The sequence below is a fragment of the Solanum tuberosum genome, unplaced genomic scaffold, assembly GCF_000226075.1.
Source record: "Solanum tuberosum cultivar DM 1-3 516 R44 unplaced genomic scaffold, SolTub_3.0 scf00010, whole genome shotgun sequence".
Classification (NCBI taxonomy): domain Eukaryota; kingdom Viridiplantae; phylum Streptophyta; class Magnoliopsida; order Solanales; family Solanaceae; genus Solanum; species Solanum tuberosum.
In genome coordinates this window covers 2,169,909-2,194,445 of record NW_006238936.1, presented here as the reverse complement: position 1 = coordinate 2,194,445, position 24,537 = coordinate 2,169,909, and the positions used below count along the sequence as shown (strand labels likewise).

Sequence of the window (24,537 nt, the reverse complement as noted above, 5' to 3'; positions counted from 1 at the left end):
CCACCCACCCACCTACCTACAAGTCAAGACAAGTTAATTAATTAAATTAATAATACTTAATTAGTTTAGTTTTGTCATAATGTTATTTATGATCGTTCCCCACAACATAAACTATTATTTCTTTTCGTGGAAAACCATATAATTGAAAAAAAAATATTGGTTGGGAAATAACAGTACCAACCAATTCTTGATAACTTCATTTGAACAGCTTCCCAACGAAGAATCTGATACTGAATTATATTAAATAAAAATTTTCTTCCTACAATACATAATTAGGCTTGCCACGTGTCTTTCCATTAAAATTAAGAGCAAATCTGTATAAAAATATAATGAGAGGTGTATATTTGAATCAAAAATATAATGAGGAGCTATATGACCTAAAATAAATTTATATAAGAAACTCAACGAATGAATGAATTAAATTGACTTGAAATTAAAAATTTATGACCGAAAGATTCATATGCAAGTAATGTCAAACTCTTTAAACTGCTACTCCAAAAATTAAAAAAAAGAAACACTATTTAAATGATTTTTTTGGCAAATTATAAAGTATTATAGTGTCGTTGACCTATGGCTTGTATTTTAATTCTTTTAATTTAATATTGGAACATTAATAAGTAAAGAATATATCAAACAAATTTGAACCTAGATTAATACCTATCTTGGACTAAACCATTTAACCAAATAAAACTGGCTTGTTAGATGCCGATTAGGTAAATTTAATGAAATTGCACAAAATTAATCATTTGTTTTAACAAATTATTTTGGTTAGATATGAAAGTGAATGTCTCAGAGTACGTAGTTCAATCTTGAAAGTCACAATGACACGTTTTTGGATTAATTAACAAGCTATATATGGATTGGGTAATGCTAAATGGCCAGAAAATTTGGCCAGAAATTTAAAAAATCTATAATATTTTTTTTATTTTAAAATAAACTGATATTTTTTTCATTTTTTAATTAAAAGTTATTAAAGTTAAAAGGATAAAAATATATATTTAAAAAGGTAAAATTACATAAGTAAAATATCATTCTGGCCAAAAGGATTTTCCCATATGGATTAACATGGGTGAGATTAATCCAATGCCCGAAAACCTAAGGGTTCATCCACAAGGTTTGTCCACGGAGAGTGAGTCAAGGTCTAAGATTAGGCTAAAATGCATAGTGAATGGACAACAGGTTAACATACACTCTCTCGATCTCAATTTATGTGGAGAAGTTTAAAGTACATGAATCAAAATATTTAATTTATACTATAAATTCAAATATCTCTCCAAAAATAATTTAAAATAAAATTCACTTATTTATAAACTATACGAAATGAAAGTAAAAATTATTTAATTCTCCAAACGCACAAAATGAGATAGAGGGAGTAGTACTATTAAACTCATACTCTATATAGTATTTTTCCTTCGTTTCAAACAAGTATCACCTTAAAAATTCAGAATAAAAATTAATATGTTTTTTAATTAATTCCATCATTATACCTCTTTTTTTTTTATAGTGTTCAATTTTCAAGAGACATTATTAATAGAGATATTTAACTAAATAATAAATTATTTTAATCAATTTTTTAGTGAAACTGATTTTTACTAAAATAACACTTATTTTGAGACGGAAAAAAAATACTCGCTAGCACCAAAATGCTCAACATGTGTGCTTGTTACTTCTAGAGGAAAAAATTGGTGTGGAATGATTGAATTAGAGAAAGGGTACGTGAATAGGAATGAGTGGTTTTTTGTTGTGGTCCTTTCAATGTGTGTGTGTGATCACTATTTGCATATTAATTATGTTGAGTCTCTTCTAGGCCAAGCAACACACAAAATCACATTCTTATCTTGGCATATATGGTAAAATGCAATGCAAAATATTATTCACCCCTCCCTCTCCTTATACGCGATAAAATTTTACTCGCATCTGATGTTTGATATCAAACCAACATAATTCAATTGCTACTGTTAAAAATTTTCAACTTCATGTTCTTGATGAAATCAGGTCAGAATTATTATTGATGTAGATATATTTTTGATCGAATGTCCGTAGAAAATTACTGTTTTGGTAATATAAATTAAGTAAATATATATATTGATCATCATAGTTTGGTAATAAAAGATGTGTTGAAGACGCAATTCATACTATTATTTATTTAAGGGATAAGGGTTTGAGAAATACCTCAACTTTGGTCGGATTTGCTGTTGCGATACTAAACTTTCATGAGGACCTATTACTTCCTAGACTATTTAATACCGTATTTTAAACATATATTTTTTATTTTATTTTTAATATAAATTTTCGGCCAGTGGCCATTTTATTCATTCAATAAGAAGATAAACACATAGTCATGGCCCACGTGGACATAAAAAATAATGCAAAATTATAAATAGTAATGTGTCCACGTGGGCACATATACCTTTAAAATACACTATTAAATAGTTCAGGGGTAAAAAATACGGTACTAAATAGTCTAGAGAGGTAATATGTTGTTATGAAAGTTTAGTATCGCAATAGCAAATCCGACCAAAGTTGAGGTATTTTTCAGACCCTTATCCCTTTATTTAATGTTAATATTAAGTGTGGATAATATTTTATTCTCCTCATACACCCTTCTGCTCCTCCGATTGCACCTTTTAATGTGTCAAATTAGGATCTCAAAAAGAGTTAAGTAAATGCAAGGATTGCGATTCAATCTATGTAAAATTTATTATTAAAAGCTAGATCAAATATATGTATTCAATTGTTGTTCAAATAATTTGATCTCTTTGTTATTCAATATATACATAAATTAATAATCTCAAACTTAATTGTAATTAAGTACAATCAAGAATATATTAGCAAGACTTAAGTTAATAAATACCTTTATTATGTTCATACTCGACCTTAATTAATTCCACATTTTATGTTTCTATTTAATAAAATTTAATTTAAAGTTTAAATAGATCAACAAGCAACTATTGGAAATTTCTTTTTCTTATCTTTTTTATATATAGAGATGTGACAATTAAGTCAAAAAGGAGAAAGAGATGGAATAATTGAATACATTGGGCATTTGTAGTCCCCTACAACTACAATTTTGTTAATTAATAAATACTCATTGATTGTATATAAATTAACCTAATATATGTACATTGGACTTTGTCCATGGTCCCTCTTTGGTGTTCGACAAGGATTTATTAGCTAATTTATAATTTAAATTACTAATCCCTGGCTTAATTAACACAAGAGAACCATATTCATTTTTTCCTTGACATGTAATTAAGAGGGAAATTGACTAGAATTAGAGTTGTGATGTAGATATGATTTGATAATATGACACGTTATTCAGAACGTATTTTGTCTTCTTCTTTTTAATGGGTTTGTTAGCTTCAAGTACTATAATTTATTATCACAGGATGTGATAGAATGAATAGATTTTTTATCTTAATCTAAAATCTAACTTCAAGCTCTGAGAACGAAATATTTATGATAGAGTTTAGTTTTTTCTTTAATAAACCTTATCGATATGAATTTGAATTAGTCAGAGCCCTAATATGAATATAAGACACATAATAATAAGAAACCAAAAAATGTATAATTTAGATAGTGTCAAATGTCAATGTGTAACCTACACCAAAGGCATACAATTTCAATTATTTAGAATGCCCATTTTTTATTTTCCAATGTTTTGATAAGAAGATACGTCGACTCATAATATGAAATTCTCTTCTCAAACACTCAAACTTCAAGAAATATCCTTGCACATTACTCTTTATTTATTGTAATTTATTTGTTTTCATTACTATATATTTGTAATTTCTCTCTCTAATGTATTATACACTTCTATAATCTACAATTACAAAACTATTACTATAATAATTAATAAATTGTCATACGTACGATTCTATATTTTAAAAAAATTCAAATAAAAAACAACTAAAAATTAGTTAAGCGGCCTCTAGATTCAAATCTCAACATTCTATTATTTTTAAATTATCAGCATGAGGGGAACAATCATAATTATTACCACCATTATAAGTTATGATCTTCTAATTAATTTATCCAATATTGTACAAAGCAAATATCCACTCCAAAAAAATGTGAATTAGGAAAAGTAGTAGTGGTGGGGTGGGTGGGGTAGGAGTGGGTGTGGGGTAAGATAAGCTGTTTGTCTCATATGGGCCTTCAAGATTAGACAATACAATTTACATCACCCTGGAAATTGGAAGTAGGGAAAATAATACTCAATTAATAAGGGGTCCAACTGCTCAATTTTATATTTTGTGGGGGGCACTTTTGCAATATTCATTCCTTACAAGTTACACTTAACATCATTTCTGAATATGACTAAAACTGGTTTTTCACTATTTTGATATATGTTAATTCTTAATTAGTAATATAATGGGATTCGATTTTTTTTTATTTTGTCGTTAGTGAGTTTGTCACATACACAAATTTAAAATTAATCCCGCTAAATAAAATTTGAATATGTATGCTTACAAAATTGTACTCTTTATGTTTCAATTTATGTGACATAAATTTAAATATACGTGTTCCTCTTTTTACCTTCTCTGATCACATGAAATTATTATTTTAACTAAATATATATAATAAAAAAAACAATTGAATACTTCATACATAAATTGTGAATAAAATTGGTGTTGGAAAATAGGCAAAAGTTTGGTGAGGAACCAAAAGTGCACCAATATTACAAACATGAGGGACTATTACTGTTCCGTGTGAAAACTCAAGGATGAATTTGAGTCTTAATCCAAAAATAACTGACTATTTTGGGCTTTTTCTCTTCTTTTAACTATTTTAAATGGTTAATTATTGTGATTTATAACACTTTTAAGTGGTTTCCAAATCTATGAAGTTTATTTCATCGAATATGCTATAAGTTTAAATCTCAAAATTTCAACTATGCCAAAGAGTACATAGAATATATCGTGTAGTTCAAAAGTGTATACATATAAATTAACAAAAGTCACACTCCATTTTATAAGTTATTACTTTATTGAATAAAATAATGACTTACCTAATAAAATAAAAATAAAAATAAAAATAAAAATCGACATTCCACATTAATTATATTTTTTTTTCATTTCTCACTCTCCAATACACCTTATATTCGGCCTATCCTTATTGCCCTATTACACCCTTAAGGCCTTATCCCTAAGGCCCTACTCCTCCATAATATTTATCTAGATTATATATAATATTTTTATGATAATAAATCTTTACTTATGTATTGGATATATTTTTATTTTCCTAAAAAACGTATTTCCCTTCTTACTAGCACATCATGTGATTGAAAATAGGTGCAAACCTGTTTATGGTGTGATAATATATATTGTACTCATATTTGACTTTTGAATTTTAGATATTGGTCAATATGCTATACACCCCCACCCCCTCCTACTTATTTCTTTGCTCAATTTGACATCATAAAAATGTTGTATTGAAATTTCTACTTTTCAACTCAAATTAATGAGATTGACTATATAAACTTCAAATATATGTAGTGTTTGATGAAAAAAATAATGCTAATTGATCACACTCTTGAGATTATGTTATTATTTTCACAAATATATTGCAAATAAGATAATAATCCTGAGATAACTAATTCCTGACCAAACGAATCCATGAGATAAATCAGTTTGAATTCCAATTTACTCATTCAACGTTATTATCATTATCATCATGGCCATCTCATAAATCTAACTTTATATAACAACTTTTTTCTTCACTTTTCCTAACAAAATGATAAGAAAAGTTGAAAATTTAAATACTACTATTCTTTATTATCTTTGTTCAATGAAGATTTCTTTTCCTAATTACGTTTCATACTTTCCTTCTTACTAATGCAAAGTGAAATCATTAAATTCTTTTTATTAGTTTTCTTTTTAATCAATAACATTACCAACTTGTTATATAGGTTTTTTATGAGTTTTGGTAGATTCTCCCTACTGAATTGAATGATCTATATAGACAATAACAACTAGACCAACAATTATTGAGTGCCAATATTAGATTACGAAAAAAACTTTTATTGTTAAGCCTATTCAAATAAAATCGTAAAATTCAATCAAATCGATAAATTAAAAACGAGTTTAAAAACGCTTGCCCAATTTCTTACTTCACAATGGTAAAAAAAATAAAATCACAATTACTCCATTATATTAGTTTAGGAAAATGTATCAAACCGACATTAAATAAAAGGGAAAAGGGTCTGAAAAATACTCCAACTTTGGTCAAAATTATTGTTATGATACCAAACTTTGGAAAGGACCTTTTACCCCCTGTACTATTTAATAGTGTATTTTAAATATGTATATATGCCTACGTGGACATTATAAATATTGCATCATTTTAAATAGTAATGTGTCCACGTGGATACATATATACCTTTAAAATACATTATTAAATAGTGCAGGGGTAAAAGGTCCTCCAAAAAAGTTTGGTATCGTAACAACAATTTCGGCCAAAGTTGAAGTATTTTTCAGATCCTTTTCCCTAAATAAAAATATTAGTTACTATAAATATTTTTGACCAATTATGTGCGGATTTTATCACTATCTTTGTGGAAAGGGTTGTTTCTGATTGACCTCGACTCACATTAAATTCCAGTCTTGTCCTTGTAATTTTCACATAATTCCACATATACCCCTCTTTCAACCTATCCCTATCAAGTATCATCTACAGCTACTAGTAGTATTGTACATGAAAACAAATACAGAACTACAAGTCAATTTCTACCCAAAAAAAGGCTTTTTTTTTTCTCTCCCTTTCTCTTTCTCAACGCCTATGAAATATGAATCCAATGCTCATACGTTTTTGTCTGATTACAACTTAACTCAAAATCAAGAAAATTGAAAAAAAAAATACCATCTTTTGTCCAGAGGGGGTGGGGCCGTGGGGGGTCTGTGGTGTCATGGTGACAGTGATGATGAAATCTATAAGTTGATGAAATCTGTTTTGGGAAAAAAGATTGAATTTTGAATAAAGAAAAGAGGAAAAAATGCAAGCAAGAAGCAGAAAACTTTTTCCCTTAGTGGGAAAAAGCTCCATTTGTGTTGTGGGTGATTGGTCCCACCATTAGAATCCCAGGTGTCAAGAACTCTTCTTCTTTCTCTATACATTATATGCCATCATCACCTCAACCCCCCCCACCCCACCCCCAACAGTAGCATCTTTCTTTACTTTTCAGTGCCAAGATTGCTTTTTTTTACTACCTTGCTTGGTCTTCAATGGCTGCCCCACAAGCCCACAGCTAATTTTCTTTGTGTAAATACGTGGGTCGGTGTTTTAGTTATCTGGGGTTCTCTCTTTTAGTCTTTTTGGTCGGTATTGGATACCCTTATTGCCCAAAGTGAAAAAGAGAAGACCCTCTCTGGTTGATAAAATCTCCCTTGATATTGTTTATAGGGAAAAAAAGAGTTTTTTATTCTCTTCAAAACGTGCCAAAGGGGAAGTGTTTGTTGTTTGTGATGGTTACCTGTTTAGTTTTCTCTTAATTGCATGATTCATGTGATAAGAAAGTTTCAATCTTGGTGAAGATCCTTTTGTGGGTGCCTCTTAATTGATGAAAAAAGGTGACTTTTTTGTTTCATTGATAAAAAGAGTCATTTTGGGTTTTTCAAGTTTCTGCCGACAAAAATATAATTACAAGGATGATGATGATATCTTTATGACTTGCTGATGCCACATTTTGTATCAAACAGTTTTTTCAATAGTTGAAGGGTCATTTTGCTGGCAAAGTTGGAAGTTTTTGCTCTTTGTATAGAAAAAAGTACTGATGCCTTTGAAGAATTTGAAGATATCCTTGATGTAGTGGAGCCAAATTGCTTTCCATGTTGTGTGTTTTTGGGGAAATTGCATTGCCCTTATTGGATGTAGTGTTAAAGATTGTTCTTGAAAAGGGAAAAAAAACAATTTTTGATTCGTTACCAACTAGGCAAGTCTACAGTTCCTTTAACTTTACTCTGTTGGGAAACTTGTGGAGTTGAGGGAAGTTGGTTTTCTTGGAAGTACACTTTGCTGCATAGTTTATGTCTTCTTCCTTGTTTTCTTTGTTTGCTTCTGTGGGGTTGCAAAATTTTGGTAAATTTTTTCCACTGTTTCCCTTCTCAACCCTTTTTACTATTGATCAACTGCTATGATCTAGGAAGCATCTCGGTTAGTCCTAGTGAAATTTCACATTTTGTATGTTAGTTGAATTTCATGATCCTTCCATTCTGTTTGTTACAAACTTTTTATTGCTTTCAGTGGAAGAGATCTCAAGTCCATTGGAAATAATTATTTGATGTTTCTAACTAGGATCTTTAGTGGCTCTTTAGCTGCATTCATTTGCTTGGGAGTTTATGGTGTTTCAATTTTATTTCTTGGATTCAGAAGCTTAGGGAGTTTCCAATTGTATGACCTTAATCTAAGTTCTTTTTTCTTCTTGAGCAGATAGGCTATTGTAGTATCAACAATTTGAATAGAGTGGACTGAAGTCAATAAGTTAACGAATATGGCAAAGAGATCACATCGCCATGCTCTGAGATATGAGAAGGATCGAGCGGGTTGCATTTGGGGTTTGATTAGCATCTTTGACTTCCGCCATGGTCGAGCCACTAGAAAGTTACTCTCAGATAGAACGCGAGGAAGCAAACCAGCTCTTGGTAAGAATCTAGGTATTGTTTACTCTTTAAAGATGAATCAATTTCTGTTCTTTGCTGGCAGCTTTCTACTATCCTGATGTCAATTCTCCAATCCCCTCCTCGTGTCCAACAAAATCACATTATTTTGACTTCAGCAGGTTCTGCTTCTTCAAGCTCTATGCAGGAATTACCAAATCCCAGTGATGATAGACTGAATATTGAGGTATGTTATCAGGATACTTTTGACTGTATTGAAATGTGATTCTTTTGGAACAAAAGATTTTGAAGGGAAAAAAAAAACGCGAGATGCTTAAGCATTTCAGCTGATGTGTATCCATATGCTGGCATGATAAATGTATGGCATTTATGAATTTAGGATGATGAAGAAAGTGAGGTAGCTGTACCTGATCCTAGAACAAGTGTAAAGGAGCTCATGGAAGAAGAAATGGTCAATGAGCAAAGCCTGAAAGATCAGTGCAATGGTTCTGAAATAGACGCAGAAGATGTTGATTCACAAAAATCATGGCGTTCAAGAAAGAACAGCAGGCGAACACGCAGAGCTTTCTCCAGGCCTAGTAATACACACTCTCATGATTTGGATGATGCAGGAAATTTGAGGTCTGAAGCACCTTGTCATCAAGATTCTGGAGGGACAGCCCTCGATGATCTGGACATTGTAATGGAAGAACTCCGACAGATTCATCAGAAAAATCGCAAGTTTGTGAAGCTCCGCCAAGGTTCACATAATGCTCATAACAATCAGTCAGATCAGACTCACCCAGTTGTTGAAGAAAAGGTAAATGCAGCAATTGAGGTGTTTATCAATCAGAGATCAAGAAACAATAAACAATTGGGAGAAGATAACAAGACCCTCCAATCAAAAGAATTCATGGATGCTCTGCAGACACTAAGTTTGAATAAGGACTTAATCATGAGACTCCTACAAGATCCAAACTCAAGGCTGGTAAAGCAAATTGGAAGTTTGGAGGATGCTCAGTTTGAGGAAAAGCAGAGACCTAACTTGATTTCAGAATCCAATATGTCAGAGGAAAACCATGTTCATGCAAAAACAGATGATGTCATAAACCACAAACAACGTAAGTTTTTCAGGAGGAGGAGCAAGTCTCAAGAAATTTACCCTCCAATGGGAAATGAGACTCCCCGATCCTCAAGTAAAATTGTTATTTTGAAGCCTGGTCCAACAGGCTTGCAATCACCCAGTTCTCAAATCAATGTTAACACTCCAGCGCGCTCGCAATACACAGAGAAACATACTATTCAGAATGAAAGAAACACATCCCAGTTCTCATTTACAGAAATTAAAAGAAAACTCAAGCATGCAATGGGAAAGGATCGTCATGGGATCTCTCCTGAAGGAACCATCCGCCGATTTCCCTCTGAGCAGTTAAAGCGATGTAACAGTGACAGAGGGATCTTTGGAGAAAATTTAGGATGGAGTTCTCCTAATAGAGACCATTTTTATACTGAAAAATTTGCTAAATCTCCTCTGGGAATGAAGAGTGGGGATAAGATAGTCAAGTCAAAAGGTGTTGAAGCAGTCACACTGACTGAGGCTTCTGACTTTCCCAGGCCAGGAATGTCTAACATCTACATTGAGGCAAAGAAGCACCTTGTGGAGATGCTAGACAATGAAGATGAGACAACAGAGGTGAGTAGTGGACAGTTGTCTAAATCCTTGGGGAGGATACTTTCATTTCCCGAGTACAATAGTTCACCTGGCTGCAGCCCGAGAAAAAACAGCAAGGATTGCATGCTACCTTCCCAAGTGAGGGAGCCTCTTACTGATTCTATACAGGGAGAGAATGATGACAGACTCCAGCATGTACGAGAAGACCATGCTACGGGTCCAAGTCCATCCAGCCAAGACATAGAGATAGAATCTAGCTGTTCTGACGAGCATCCTAATGAGAGCACCAAGTCTGCCAGTACAAATCTAGAGGTTCCATGTGAAAATGGGAACACAATGGATGAAATTGCTGCTTCAACTGATCATACAAGTCCTGAAGGTATTATCTCTTGATCATCCCTTGAATCTAGGGAACATTTCATTTACAATTCACTGTTCGCCCATTTTAAAATCTATTATTGTGTAAGCAATATCTAAATTATTGCAGGAGATCTAACTGAAGAAGCAATCAAAAACAGATGCCAAGAAGAAGGTGAAATCTTTAGTGTTCCAATTGACAGAGAAATCCAAGTTGATGGTGATGCTACCAATGCAGTGGATGATGGAAACTCTCCCCATGGATTTGAATTGTCATTTGACTGCTTAAAAGAAGTAAGTAGTGATTGCTAGTACTTTTGTTGCCTACTTTTTGGTATTTATAGTGTACAAGCATATGCATTGCACATTGCACATTGTATTAAATGAACATGTAACAATATTTTTTTGTTCAATTTTTTGAAGTTAGTTATATCATATTCAAATAAGTTAGTCTCTGGGATATCACAGAAGAAAATGTTAATGAGAGCTTTCTTATCATGCAGTTTTGTTTCCTTCAACCTCCTATCTTTTAGTAAACTCTCATCATTTTATGAAAATGATAAGGTTGTAACATCTAATTGTATTTTTCATGATAAACCTTTTTTTTAAGTTCCCGGTCAATATGCGCAGCATATTTCTTTATATGATAACAATTTGTGGTCACAAATAAGATTCTAAAAAGAGAGTAAACTTTCTTGTTGTACTCTATCTATGATTTCTTACAGTAATTCCTTTGTATATATAGGTCAACAATTTTTATTTTGGTTGATTACCTTTCAAAATAATTGGGTTGTCTTAAGTTAAGATCTGTGTCTTCTTGTGGTGGTGCTAAAACAAGTTTGACTTATAAAATTATCAACTAATATGAAATGTGAACTAAAACACTACTACCTGTTATGCTAAACTAGTTCTCATGCCCGTGCGTTGCACGTGTATTTTATGCTAATTAGTACAAATTTCTTAAAATAATAGAGAAGAGATGAAGAGATTGAGCAGATGTGAGAATTTCAAAAAATGACCAAGCAAAATAAGTCCACATAATATAAAATAAAGTTTGAAGATGTAAAATGCTCAAGCAATGAACAACAAAGAACAAAAATTATTAAGAGCAAAACAAAGGTCTAAGAAACTAATATAAAAAGAATATAACTTTGTTGCAGCAAATGCGAAGGATACACCAAATATTGAGTATTTTAAAAAAGAAAGCATGTAATAATTTGAAAATGCCCCAAAGGCTAAAACTATTGATTTTATAGAAGGTTAAAGAACATGAAAAGTTTTTTTAACTGATGGAAGCTAAAAAGAAGTATAAAATAATATTAATTTAAGATGATAATGTAAGAGTAGATTAATGAATATTATTAGAGTATAAGTTATGAAAATGAAGAGGTGTAGGTAGTTATGAAGTTGATTTTAAATGAAAAGTGATTTTTTAAAATGATTTTAAAAAAACAAAATAAATTAATAGATAAGGGGCATTTTCACAATCCAACTTTTGACTTAGATTGTTCCCACTTTTAGTAATATATTCATATTTATATTTATATATATATTATGACATGATTAGTGGGACTTTAATAAGCAGCGAAAATAACATAAAGGAAGCTCGTTCCAAAAAAAAAACTCACCCTTGAAAAATGTTGAAGAAAGAATGTGCGCTTTTCTAAGGTGCTACAATATCTAAAATCATGAGTGTCTTTGTTTCAGCATCCATCTGGGGAGGATCAAAATAGTCTATCTTCTTCACCAGCCTCACCTGCAGAGTCTTCAAGCCTCAGGAAAGTTGAAGATCCTGACAGTGCAGTTGATAGAAAGGAGCGACCTAGTCCCATATCAGTTCTTGAGCCATTATTCTCAGAGGATGATGTCAGTCCTGCAAGCACCATATGCCGACCAGGTTAGACATATTTTACCAAGATTTTCTTAAACAAAAATCTATCATTTGTTTATATGCTCACCAACCTGAAATGTAGTTCAATTGCATACAGTTGATCCAGAAATTCAACCACGGAAAATCCATTTCGAAGAACCAGTGTCTTCCATCAGTGAACAAGATTGTCCAATAGTTTGTTTCGAAAATGAAGAATCCGCTTTTGAATATGTAGAAGCAGTTCTTCTTGGCTCAGGATTAAGTTGGGATGAGTTTCTCTTAAGGTGGCTTTCTTCTGACCAGATTCTTGACCCATCATTATTTGACGAGGTAGAGTTATTTTCAAGCCGTTCTTGTCATGATCAAAAGGTCCTTTTTGACTGTGCAAATGAAGTTCTTAAAGCAGTATGTGAGCGCTATTTTGGCTGCAACCCCAGAGTGTCACTCGGTAAACATAACATTCGACCTGTTCCAAAAGGGATGGACCTGATAAATGAAGTATGGGAGGGAGTAGAATGGTATATTCTCCAATATTCAGCTCCTCATTCTTTGGAGCAGCTTGTCAAAAAAGACATGGAAAGATCAGGGACATGGATGAATCTCCGACTGGATCTTGGACATATCGGAATTGAGATGGGGGAGATTATTCTGGAAGAGTTGATGGATGACACAATTTTGAGCATTTCTGGTGATACTTTGGAGTGTGCAGAAGATGTTCTCTTACCAGTCATGAGTGAAACTGAGAGTAGCGTGGACCAGTAACCAGACCTGTCTCTCTGTAGAAACTAAGAGAAGGCTTCCCTAGACTCTAGATAACGAAGTAGACCATGCTACTCTTGTGAACCAAAAATGGCTTAAAATCTTGATATCTCAACTAATCATTTCACCTCTCATCTAGGCTCTTGCCTAGAGTGCTTCATATACACTTTCTTCTCCTAGCAACACTACTTACTTTTATGACAATAGTATAACAGACTTCCATGCAAAAGCTAAGCCAATAAAGTATAATGTGTGGCACCAGGGATCAGAGAACTCCTCATTGATTCAATTGCTTTTTAAGAAATCAGATGGTGCTAGTTCCTCCTGGGGAAATTGTCATGACATGTAGAATGTGTTTTGTGTGGTTTGTTAATGTGTGTTTTACCTACATGTATTTAGATTTCCTTTTTCCTTTTTGCGTGGCAGATTGGTTGTTGAGGCTTTGGGTGTTTGACACAGGTCATCCTTTTTTAGCCCCTCTTTTTCTCTTAGATAGACTTTTCTCTTGTAAGTACAAAGTGATTGTAACTGAAAATTTCATCGAAGTAGAAAAGAAAGAAATAATATCTTGACATGGTTGTTTGTATCACTCTTTGATAGCTCATGTATCTCTTAAGCTACTGTTTTCAATTTGTTTCATTTGGGCAAAGCCATATCTTGGTATATTGAACCAAATTTGCAAAAACACTTTACTCGACTTGCCCACATAATTGCTACTTTGATAGTACTTCTGTTGTCTGTCTTTAAAAATCGAAAATCAATGAAATTCACTATGACATTGCTCAAAGGTTATGGTTGTAGTTTCACTTGAAATGAGAATATCAATGTCATTACCACGCATGAGAGGGTAAAACAAATGTTCCCTGAGTGGCACCCTCCTATTGCAACATTCACAAGCAAGTATTTGCGGCTAGAAGATTAAAGCAAGAGAGTAAAAGTGAAACAACATTAAAGCAGTAACTAGACTAATCATCACTCTTTGCCTGGTTATATGCTCATCAGAACAAACTTCAAAGTACCAAATATGTTGTGTCCTCACTGTGTTTGAGCATCGTTACAGGATAGATGTCCTTTACCATTAACTTCAATAAAATGAGAACAAAAATGAGAGAATGACATGTTTTCTAAAAGCATTTGTCACCAAAGGCACAGGCTGGATGATGGGGGAGAACATTTTGTTGAGAAATAAACATCACTGACAAAGCGAACTGCACCCTACAAAATGGCCACAAGAATATGACGGCAAAGAATTTTATACAATGGTATGACTCCAGCACATCTCGAAGTATTCATTGCTGGATGATGCGAAGTCACTTCTTCTTTTTTGCTTGCAGAGTCGAGGGAAAAGCTGCAGGCCTCTTCTTGGTAAAAGCTTTTGTTTTGCTTTCCGATTCATCTTCATCACTTTCTTCATCAACTTTCCCATCTTTGGCGGATATTATTGATGCTTCAGAGTTCTTCAATTTTCTTCTTTTCTCAGCATCCAATTTAGCACGTAGCCTTCTTTCAGCCGGGTCATTTGAGAATACTGTTTGTGATTGACGTGGAACTGCAGCACCAATTCCAAGCCTGCAAGGACCTAAGAAATTAACCTCAGGAATTTCGTCAAAATCATAGCCATGTTGAAGAAGATTTTTACCTGGGCGGTCGACTCTCTAGAACAACCACAGTTGGTTTAGCATCATCAGAAGAGTCACCCATACTGTTAACCCATTGCTCAGCCTGCAAATGAATCAACATATTCAAACAATAATAACAGTTGATATTCACTAGTTATGCATAACAGTAACAATCAGTCAAGGTACCTATACAACTTCAAGGATGTAGCTGTAGTATTTACATAGGGAAAAGAAGATATCTTGGAAAAATACTGAAGTACAATCATGCACCCTTCATGTGGTATGTAACTCACAGGAAGAACCAATCATTAGACCTTTTAAATTTTTGAACTTCTGGACCAACCACCATTCTTTCGAAGATCTGATTTAAGAAAGCTGGAATCTGAGCTTTGCTGCTTCTCCTTTTCTGGAATTTCATGCTAAGATGAAGAAGGTTAAGCAGGCTTTGACTCTATGGAGTAAAGAAGCTTATGGAAATATTTTCCAGAAAATCTCCACTCTCGAGGACGTAATAAAAGTAAAGGAGATTCAAATGGGGATAAGGCATTCAGGTCAGAACAGAGAAGAACTTCATAGAGCCCAGGCAGATTTGAGAAGGTATATGAGCATGGAGGAGGACTTCTGGCGACAGAAGGCAGGAATGAATGGTTCTAAGGAGGGAGATAAGAACACAAAGTTCTTTCACTCTTATGTTACTGGGAGAAGGAACAAATTGAGTCTCCAGAGAATACAAAATTGTGAAGGAGATTGGGTAACAGAGAAACAACAAATGGTAGAAAAGGCAGTAAGTTACTTCCAGAAGCAATTCAGTGAAGAAAAAACTGATAGAAGATATGACATGATACAGAACATTCCAACTCTGGTTACACAAGAACAAAATGTCTTTATCACAGAGCTACCAGGTATAGAGGAGGTGAAAACAGCAGTGTGAAGTCTAAATAGTAATAGTGCAAGCGGTTCAAATGGCTTTTCAGGCCGTTTTTTTCAAACTTGCTCGGACATAATAGGGGAAGATATGGTAAAGGCTTTTTCCTGTGGACATGAGATTCCTAGATTCATCACTCACACCAACTTGGTTTAAATTCCCAAGAAGAATGAGGTGAAAACATTTGCGGACTTGAGACCTATTAGCTTGAGCACTTTTGCTAATAAATTATCGTCTAAAGTATTGCATGTAAGGATCATTTCTGTACTTCCCAGTTTGATTTCTTCTCATCAAACTGGTTTTGTTAAAGGGAGAAGTATTGTAGAAAATGTGTTGCTAGCACAGGAAATCATCAGAGATATCAACAAAAGGAATAAGCACCACAACATTGTAGTAAAATCAGACATGACAAAGGCCTACGATAGGGTCTCATGGATCTACCTTACTAAGGTGATGAGGCAGTTTGGTTTCTCAGAGATTATCATTGACATGGTGTGAACTGGTATTAAGTGTTGATTAATGGTCAGTCACATGGTTTCTTTGAATCCACAAGGGGAGTGAAACAAGGAGACCCCCTATCACCCACTCTATTTATCATTGCAGCAGAGGTTTTAGCAAGAGGACTGAACAATTTATTTTATGATGGTAGATATAGAGGCTTTGGGTTTCCTAAATGGACCCCCATAAACCACTTGTCATATGCTGGTGATACCATTCTTTTTTGTTCAGCTGACTCCAGTTCTATGAAGAAAACTATTAAAGTAGTGAAGCAGTATGAAGAGTGTTCTGGACAACTGGTCAACAATTCAAAAGGTTCCTTTTATGTGCATGAGAAGATGCCTCTAAGCATTTGCAATACCATTAAAAGTAGAACAGGGATGAGAAAAGGTACTTTTCCCTTCACTTATCTTGGCTGTCCTGTGTACTATGGGAGAAAGAAGTCCATATATTTTGAGAAGCTAGTCAGAAAAATAATGAAGAGGGTCATGCAATGGCAAAACAGATTCCTATCATTTGGGGCCAGATATATTCTAGTTGCCCATGTACTGCAGTCCATTCCTGTGTACCTTCTACCAGTAATGAACACTCCAAAGGGAGTCATAAATCAAATCCATAAAAAATTTGCAAGATTCTTTTGGGGAACAACTGCAGATAACAGGAAAAGACATTGGTGGCTTGGTAAAGTTTGTGTTCACCTAAAGCAGAAGGTGGAATTGATTTTAGATCTTTGCATGATACATCTAAAGCCTTATTTGGAAAACTATGGTGGAATTACAGAACATCTACTTCTATGTGGAGTGCCTATATACGAAACAAATATTGCAAAAAGTTACACCCAGTAATTGCGCAATTAAAAGGGGCTTCACAAGTGTGGAAAAAGATGATGGAAATAAGAAAGACATGGAACATCTAATTTGGTGGTAAATCAAAACAGGAAACTCTAGTTTTTGGTTTGATAATTGGACCCAACAAGGGGCTCTGTACTATGTAGACAATGAACATGGACTAGAAGAAGAAATTCATTACGGATGGAACTTGGGATATCCAGATGTTACAGGATAGAGTTTCAACAGAAATGGTCCAACATACCATTGATAATATAAGCCCAATACTAATGGAGGTGGATAATGATAAGACATGGTGGATGGGAGAAACTAGTGGGAGATTCACAGTAAAATCAACCTGGGAAATAATCAGAAAGAAGCAAGAGCAATCCAAAATATATAACTATATATGGCCGAAAGGACTTCCTGTTAAAATAAGTTTCTTCATGTGGAGAGTCTGAAAGGTAGGATACCAACTGACAACAATCTGAAAAAGATCAACATTAATCTGGTGTCAAGGTGTTGGTGTTGTGACGATCACAAGGAGGAGAATATAAATCACCTATTTCTAACTTCTCCATTAGCTGTGAAGCTATGGAGACAGTTTACTTATTGTGCAGGTCTTCACATTGATGGAACGCAACTACATCAAGTCATATTGCAGTGGTGGATCTCTAAACAGCCTTCTAAACTACAGGTGGTTTTCTGGGCAATTCCAGCAATTATTTTGTGGGAAATATGGAAAAGAAGGAATACCAGGAAGCATGGAGGAAATACAACCTACAACAAGATGGCTTACCAAGGGCAACTGAATATCAATCAGTTAATCAAAACCAATTTTCCTTGGTTAACATCAGTACCTACAGACTGGCCTTCAGTCATACAATACTTGACAGAATACAAACCTAGATTACATCACTGTGTGGTCAAGTGGAAAAGGCCGACAAGAGGAAGAGTAAAAATCAACACAGATGGGGCAAGTCATGGCAACCCAGGAATGAGCACATGTGGTTTCTGCCTAAGGGATGACAATGAAGATTTAATCTATGCACAAGCAGGACAGCTGGGAGAATCCACTAGCATAATGGCAGAAACTAAAGCAATACATGAAGCACTGAACTATTGTCACACATGGATACACAAATGTGAGTCTGGAAACAGACTCTATGAATCTTAAAAACAACTTAACAAATGTGTGGAAAATTCCTAGGGAAATGACTCAACTAATTGAAAGAGCCAATGAATGGATGCAAGCAATACAAGTTGAGATCACACATACAATTGGAGAAAGCAATATGGTGGCAGACTACATCACCAATCTAGCATATGAGCACGAAGGGACCATGCATTTCAACAATTTTCAGGAACTACCAATCAGAGGGAAACAACCTATCAATAATGATAAATCGGAAATTCCTTACATCAGAGTCAGGAACAGGAGGATTCAAAACGATACTATCTCTGAGAATCATTGAAAAATCAAACCAAAACAACAACATTAGCGGTACAAGAACTGATCTGTTACAATACCAACACAGGGTGGAGTTTAATGGAAACAACAAAGATAAATCACAAACATAAACTTTCAAGAAAGAAGACAAAAAATAAGAAAGCTGGAAAGAACACACCGAGAAAGAAGCAGCAAGGAAGGACAAAAAACACCTGGGAAACAAATATATCGTCAGTGGACTGATCGGAAGTGGAAATGAAGGAAACAAAAATAGAGCTGACCTACAATCTTGGAAACAACAAATCGATACAGCGGGAGACATGGATGCTCAATCTTGAGAAATTCAATGGAAAAAAGTCGACATTCACAGAAGCTCCATCAGTGGGGAAATTGAAACTTGAACAAAAGGAGGAATTGGAAGAGACAAAGTCCATCAAAGACCCTAACCATCAAAAGTTTGAAAGCCGACAACAATGCTTTTACTTTATCAGAAAGATTAGATTTTGATTTACTTTCCTTTTCTTGTTTTTGTTTTATTTTTTCTTTAGCTCTAATTTTATTTGGTCCAGATCCATTTGTGGGCTGACCAAACTTTGTTCTTGTTCTTTATAGATTTGAATGAATACAATTGGCCCACAGTGCCATATTTAATTTATAAAACGGAAAAGGGTCATATTTGCCCTTGTACTCTTAGAAAAGGGTTATATCCCTTTGTTATACTTTTTGGTTATATTTGCCCCTGCCATCCAATTTTTGGTTTATATTTACCCTTTCAGTTGTTAAGTTCCTCACCACTCCCTTTTATTATCCTATGTGACTCCTACGTGGCACCTACATGGATATAATCTTCTCTAATTTTATTATTACACCTCACCCCAAAGAATTGAAAGTAACCAAGTAAAAAAAATGTTACTGTTCTTTTGCTCTAAGTCACTGTGGTGCATATGTTCCTTTTCTTACATTTAATTACCCAAACTCAAATTCCTCAATTCAAATCTATTTTTTACTCAAAATCCATTTTGAGATTCTCAATTTCAGTTCCAATGGCACCGAAAGCAGAGAGAAAAGCCAGCAGAGAAGAAGCCAACAGAGGAGGGAAAGGTTGAAAAAAACCCCAAAAGCAGGGAAGAAGTTACCAAAAGAATAAGGTTTTTCCGGTGCTGATAAGAAGAAGAGATCTAAAAAGAGTATTGAAACTTACAAGATCTATATCTTCAAGGTTCTGAAACAAGTTCACCCAGATATTGGAATTTCAAGCAAATCTATGGGGATTATGAACAGTTTCATCAATGATATATTTGAGAAAGTTGCTCAGGAGTTTTCAAGATTGGCTAGGATCAATAAGAAGCCTACTATTACTTCAAGGGAAATTCAGACTGCTGTTGGGCTTGTTTTGCCTGTTGAGTTGGCTAAACATGTTGTTTCTGAAGGAACTAAGGTTGTTACTAAGTTTACTAGTTCTTAGATCTAATGGGTATTTGGGGTTATTGGTATTTTGGGGAATGTAAAGGTAGTTGCTTATATGTTTGGTTGAAAAATCTATGCTAGATTTGTAGCTTTTGGTGGTACTTGAATGTAACAGTAATGAATATGAATGAATGTGTTTTTCTCCAAAAAGAAGTAATTATTTTGCTGCAACATATAATTCATATTTCACATCAAGTTCTTGGGCCTTGGGGTGGTGGGTGGGTGGGTTAGGGAAGGGAATTGGCTTGTGTTTCCAATTATTTCCCAAGAATTCGGTCTTCCATCTCAAAACAACGCATTGCTCACTAGAGAACCAACTCTTGTACAAGCAGATTGGGTTTAAACACTAGGATGGCCAAATTTTTGGAAATAATTGGAAATGTGTTTTTTCACTTGATTCCTTTCAATTCTTTGGGCGTGAGGTATAATAATTAAATTAGAGAAGATTATATCCATGTAGAAGCCACGTAGGCTAATAAAAAAGGGGTGATGTGGAACTTAACAGCTAAAAGGGTAAATATGAACCCAAAGTTGGATGGTAGGGGCAAATACCCACTCATAGCCAATTAAACACGTCTCACTTTCATCTTAGATAGTTTAAGAAAGGACTCTCACCAATTTGAATGCCCTGTTCAATACAACCAATTGAGGACGTGAAGTTTTCTTTGATGGCTCTTCCAAGCTTGTCGTCATATTAAACCACCTAATCATCAAATCAATCATAACTGCACCATATTAGAACAATTACTTTAAAACAGAGTAGTTCTACCCAAACAGGAAGAGGAGAAGGAAACCATACCAGGTAAGATACAACAGAATGCCCTATGAGTTACTCTGCGATGGGTTCTAGACCACAGCCAAGTGAAGATTTTCTCAGCCCTGTAAAATATGCTGACATTCTCAGTGGGATCAATAATACTCACAGCAAATTGGTCATTGCCAAAACAAGTCGTGTACATCAAATGCAGAACGGCTGGCCCTTCCCTCTCCCCCCACAAAATATTCTCTTTCTTTTCTACAGTTTATAAAAGCAAAAAATAAAGGAAAAGAACTTTTCAGAGACCAATTATGTTGTAGACGAGCGGAAAAGAGCCATAAACAAGCAGGGTGATCCATTTTCCACAGCAAGTGATCAACGGGTTTATGCATATTGTTAATCATATCATATTAGTCACATAGAAACACATAGCACTCATGTACAATAAATAACTAATAAGACATTAAAATGTAGGAGAGAGTCAGCAGCAAGACATAGAAGAACAAAAGCCTGACTCTGCAATATCTTAATCCCATATTTTCTATTGGATCTTCAGATTCTGCAAAATATCACATAATAAAAATCATTGACATAGCAAAAAAGTAGCATGCACGTCTACAATAAAATTAAATAGCAGAGCAGCCAGAAGCAAACCAGGGAAGGAGGAAAGGCTAATCAAAGTATCAAACAGACAGCATATAATTAATGAAGAAAAGAGAACCTGAAAAATAGAAGAACTGAGAACTGAAGAAGCAAGCAGTGAACAGAAGCTGAAACCTCATGAGTGATGCAGGTTCTCTACTTGTTCAAATTAGTCTTCAGATAGAGATTCTAGGATTTCAAGGTTTTTTCATCAGTTCTCTTTTCTTGCTTTAAGCCCCTGATTTTCTTCTAAAAACATAACTTGGCCTAATAAGTGTCCAATTGTTGTCCACAAAATAGAGAAAGATAAGAACACATGTTCAGAGCGTGTCTGATGCATGAACCTTGTCCAACTACACAGCCCTAAATCTGGTGCCCATGCTTCATAGGTGTAAGCACAATGTTCCCCTTGCACACCCATTTGCCCGGGGTCTGATATTACTGGAGCTCTCATAAATAATCCAGAGTACTTGTTGGTTGGAAGCACAGTGGTTAAATGCATTTTCATAGAACTTCCATTTTGATCCTAACTATCAATGCAACTTAGTCCACCGCATAAACAAAACATATGACTGGATGCTAATATCCTATGCCTATTCCTACATTTGACTCTATTTTATATTTGAAACCCAATATATGGCACAATTCTGAAGCATTCTTTCTTCACTAGGTTGAAACCTACTTTAAGCTCACAAGTAGGGCTGGGCGTTCGGTCGGTTCGGTTTGGCAAAAATGTGAAACCAAACCAAAATGAAATAAATTCGGTTCGGTTCGGTTTGGTTATTACAATTTCGGTTTGGTTTTCGGTTTAACCAAATTTAATTAACAGTGGCAAAAATTAAAGAAAGTTAATTTATTTATACTTACCAAGGATGGATAGTTGTCACTAATTTACTGTAAGCCTCATTAGGATCAAATGCTTTGATGTCCTCTACATACAAATGCACCGGAAAATAGCCACAAGCATCCTTACAGATGTACACTAACAGTAACTAAAACTCTAAAAGATGATAGACATTAGATACTCGTGACTCTACACTACTTCATGAATACTTATTTAACACAAATGTCAACAAAGTTGCCTATAAATAACTTAATACAGATAGACGCAGTACATTACAGTTCACAAATCACACAAATAATCACATAGTTGCATACTTGCATTAAATGATTAAAAATACAATAGAGGACGCAATACATGTTTTTCATATTCTTGCCATGGGTTTTCATCAGATTTTGCTCTTAATGTGTATCTAACAATTTCTTTTGTTGTTTCACTTCAAGAATCTCTAACAATGCTTACAGATTTTGCTCTTCAACTTCCTACACTGCTCTGCTACTGCCTAGTCGTGTTGTTTTACACAAGTTTCTTGGATTCCATTATTAATTTACCATCAAAATAAAGATTTCCAGATGAGAATTGGGACGCGATGAGCACTGACCTTCGAGCCGCGAGTCCCGAGCGAGCACTGAGCAGTGGCCAGTGAGAAGCGCTGCGGGCTGCGAGCACTCGGCGAGAGTCAGAGATGAGAGTTGAGAGACGACGAACTGAGAGATGAGAGATGAGAGTTGACTGTTGAGAGACGAAGGACTGGCGGGCTGTGACGAGTGACGAGAGACGACAGACGTGACACGAGAGTTGAGAGATGGGAGTTGCTGTCTGAGTTAGGGATTTCAGACTATCACTTTAGGGATTTTTGATTGGAATTGGGGCCTAATTTGAATATGGGTTGTGGGCTATGGGCTGGCTGGGGCATGGGCTGAAGTAACTTAATTAAGGGTGTAAAGAATAGATATGTATAATTTCGGTTTTTTTGGTTAATCGGTTTTTTTTTAGCTAAAAACCGAAAATCAAATCGAAAAACTGAAATACTGAAATTTGAAATCGAAATAACCAAAAAATTGAAACCGAAATTTAAAAAAAATATGTTCGATCGATTTTTTGGGTTTTAACCATATTATGCACAGCCCTAGTTATGAATATTATTAAGAATGAAAATGGAATAAATGAGTTGTGAATGTAAGACTTTTAATGAAGCAAATAAAGGAGGAATAAAAAACAAATAAAGAAGAGAGGAAATAATGCTTAATGTCTATAGTTACGTGGGAACTATTCATGGAAATGGATATCAACCTTTGTTGTTTAAATGAATATCAAGAAATAATTTTAGATTTTCTAATAAATTATACAAATAGAAAAAATTAAGAAAAATATCAAAAAATGAATAAAAAGATTAATGAAAATGATTTTTTTTTAACAATCATACTAATTTATTGTGTGTAAGTTATTATATTAATTATTATATTTATTAATGAAGAATTGAGAAGTCACTCCAAATTTCAATCATGCATTCTCCTTTCTTAGTTACATTCAATTATTCTACTTTAATTAAGAAAATAGGGGAAAATATCAAAAATAAAGGAGAGAAAAAAAGATAAATATGAATGGTGGCCTTAGAGAGGTATCACATCATCTTCTCTCTATATATATATTTTATTTTTTATATCAAAATAAAAAAAATATACTAACAATATTAAATTAATGTACTCAACTAAATAAGATAATAACTTTTTATAATTAATTTTTAAAATATTTACATATAAATAATAAATATTAGTTAATTTTAGATTTTAGATTTTGTTACTTTTTATAAAATTCAAGAGTGAGGTAAATGTTTCTATTCTATTGTTAAAAATAATAATAACATGGCATGACATTTCATTAGGAGTAAGGTTTATATTTTGAGGAAAATAGAAATAACTTGGTAATATTGTGGTCCTAAAAAATATAAAAATGATTACAAGACAAATTTTCAAACATGGATGATTATCTAAAGAATTTGCTCCCAATTTGTTTTTACGTCGCAATTCAACACTTTCTCCATCCCATATTAGTTGTATTAGTTAGTTGCATTTATATATATATATATAAAAGAAAATTTTTTCTAAACAAAATTTTGTACCTAGAAAAAAATACTATAAACAGAAAAAGGAATTTAAGAAAACTAGACCAGCAGAAAAATGCAAATGTTATAATTGTGGCGAGGAAGGCCATAAAAGTTACGAATGTAACAAGAGAAGAGTAAAAATCTCAAAAATT

At 33.9% G+C, this 24,537-nt stretch overlaps 2 protein-coding genes and 1 pseudogene across 12 annotated transcripts; 2 read left to right on the top strand and 1 right to left on the bottom strand.

Moving 5' to 3' along the window:
• The first annotated feature begins 6,748 nt into the window (after positions 1–6,748).
• LOC102596042 (uncharacterized) lies at positions 6,749–13,841 on the top strand. Of its 9 annotated transcripts, none has more exons than XM_015311876.1 (7): positions 6,749–7,083; positions 8,428–8,639; positions 8,777–8,841; positions 8,995–10,645; positions 10,754–10,917; positions 12,331–12,520; positions 12,597–13,841. In XM_015311876.1, the coding sequence occupies exons 2-7, from the start codon at positions 8,489–8,491 to the stop codon at positions 13,253–13,255; spliced, it is 2,880 nt and encodes a 959-aa protein (XP_015167362.1). In that variant the 5' UTR covers positions 6,749–7,083; positions 8,428–8,488; the 3' UTR covers positions 13,256–13,841. The 9 variants fall into 9 exon arrangements, with proteins under 9 accessions (XP_015167362.1, XP_015167358.1, XP_015167355.1 ...); XM_015311872.1 differs by having other exon boundaries at positions 8,774–8,841; XM_015311869.1 differs by having other exon boundaries at positions 8,428–8,651.
• A 349-nt stretch (positions 13,842–14,190) lies between these two features.
• LOC102595479 (uncharacterized) lies at positions 14,191–23,134 on the bottom strand. 3 transcript variants are annotated; one of them, XM_006339511.2, is made up of 6 exons: positions 22,880–23,134; positions 21,311–21,354; positions 20,838–20,917; positions 20,654–20,741; positions 14,892–14,974; positions 14,191–14,821 (listed from the first exon to the last, which is right to left on the bottom strand). In XM_006339511.2, the coding sequence occupies exons 4-6, from the start codon at positions 20,729–20,731 to the stop codon at positions 14,563–14,565; spliced, it is 420 nt and encodes a 139-aa protein (XP_006339573.1). In that variant the 5' UTR covers positions 20,732–20,741; positions 20,838–20,917; positions 21,311–21,354; positions 22,880–23,134; the 3' UTR covers positions 14,191–14,562. The 3 variants fall into 3 exon arrangements, with proteins under 3 accessions (XP_006339573.1, XP_006339572.1, XP_015167335.1); XM_006339510.2 differs by lacking the exon at positions 21,311–21,354; XM_015311849.1 differs by lacking the exons at positions 21,311–21,354; positions 22,880–23,134 and adding an exon at positions 21,517–22,151.
• LOC102598555 (histone H2B.2-like) lies at positions 18,827–20,646 on the top strand (annotated as a pseudogene).
• Positions 23,135–24,537: the final 1,403 nt, after the last annotated feature.

What these genes read in the sequence shown, in the direction of transcription:
- LOC102596042 (XM_015311851.1), top strand. Translation starts at nt 8,489, where the DNA reads ATGGCAAAGAGATCACATCGCCATGCTCTGAGATATGAGAAGGATCGA. An exon ending in AGCTCTTGGTAAGAATCTAG is followed by an intron (nt 8,652 to 8,773) that starts GTATTGTTTACT and finishes TTTTGACTTCAG; the next exon opens with CAGGTTCTGCTTCTTCAAGC. An exon ending in AAGCACCATATGCCGACCAG is followed by an intron (nt 12,521 to 12,596) that starts GTTAGACATATT and finishes CCTGAAATGTAG; the next exon opens with TTCAATTGCATACAGTTGAT.
- LOC102595479 (XM_006339511.2), bottom strand. Translation starts at nt 20,731, where the DNA reads ATGACGACAAGCTTGGAAGAGCCATCAAAGAAAACTTCACGTCCTCAA. An exon ending in TGAACAGGGCATTCAAATTG is followed by an intron (nt 14,975 to 20,653) that starts GTGAGAGTCCTT and finishes ATTCATTTGCAG; the next exon opens with GCTGAGCAATGGGTTAACAG. An exon ending in CTAGAGAGTCGACCGCCCAG is followed by an intron (nt 14,822 to 14,891) that starts GTAAAAATCTTC and finishes AGGTCCTTGCAG; the next exon opens with GCTTGGAATTGGTGCTGCAG.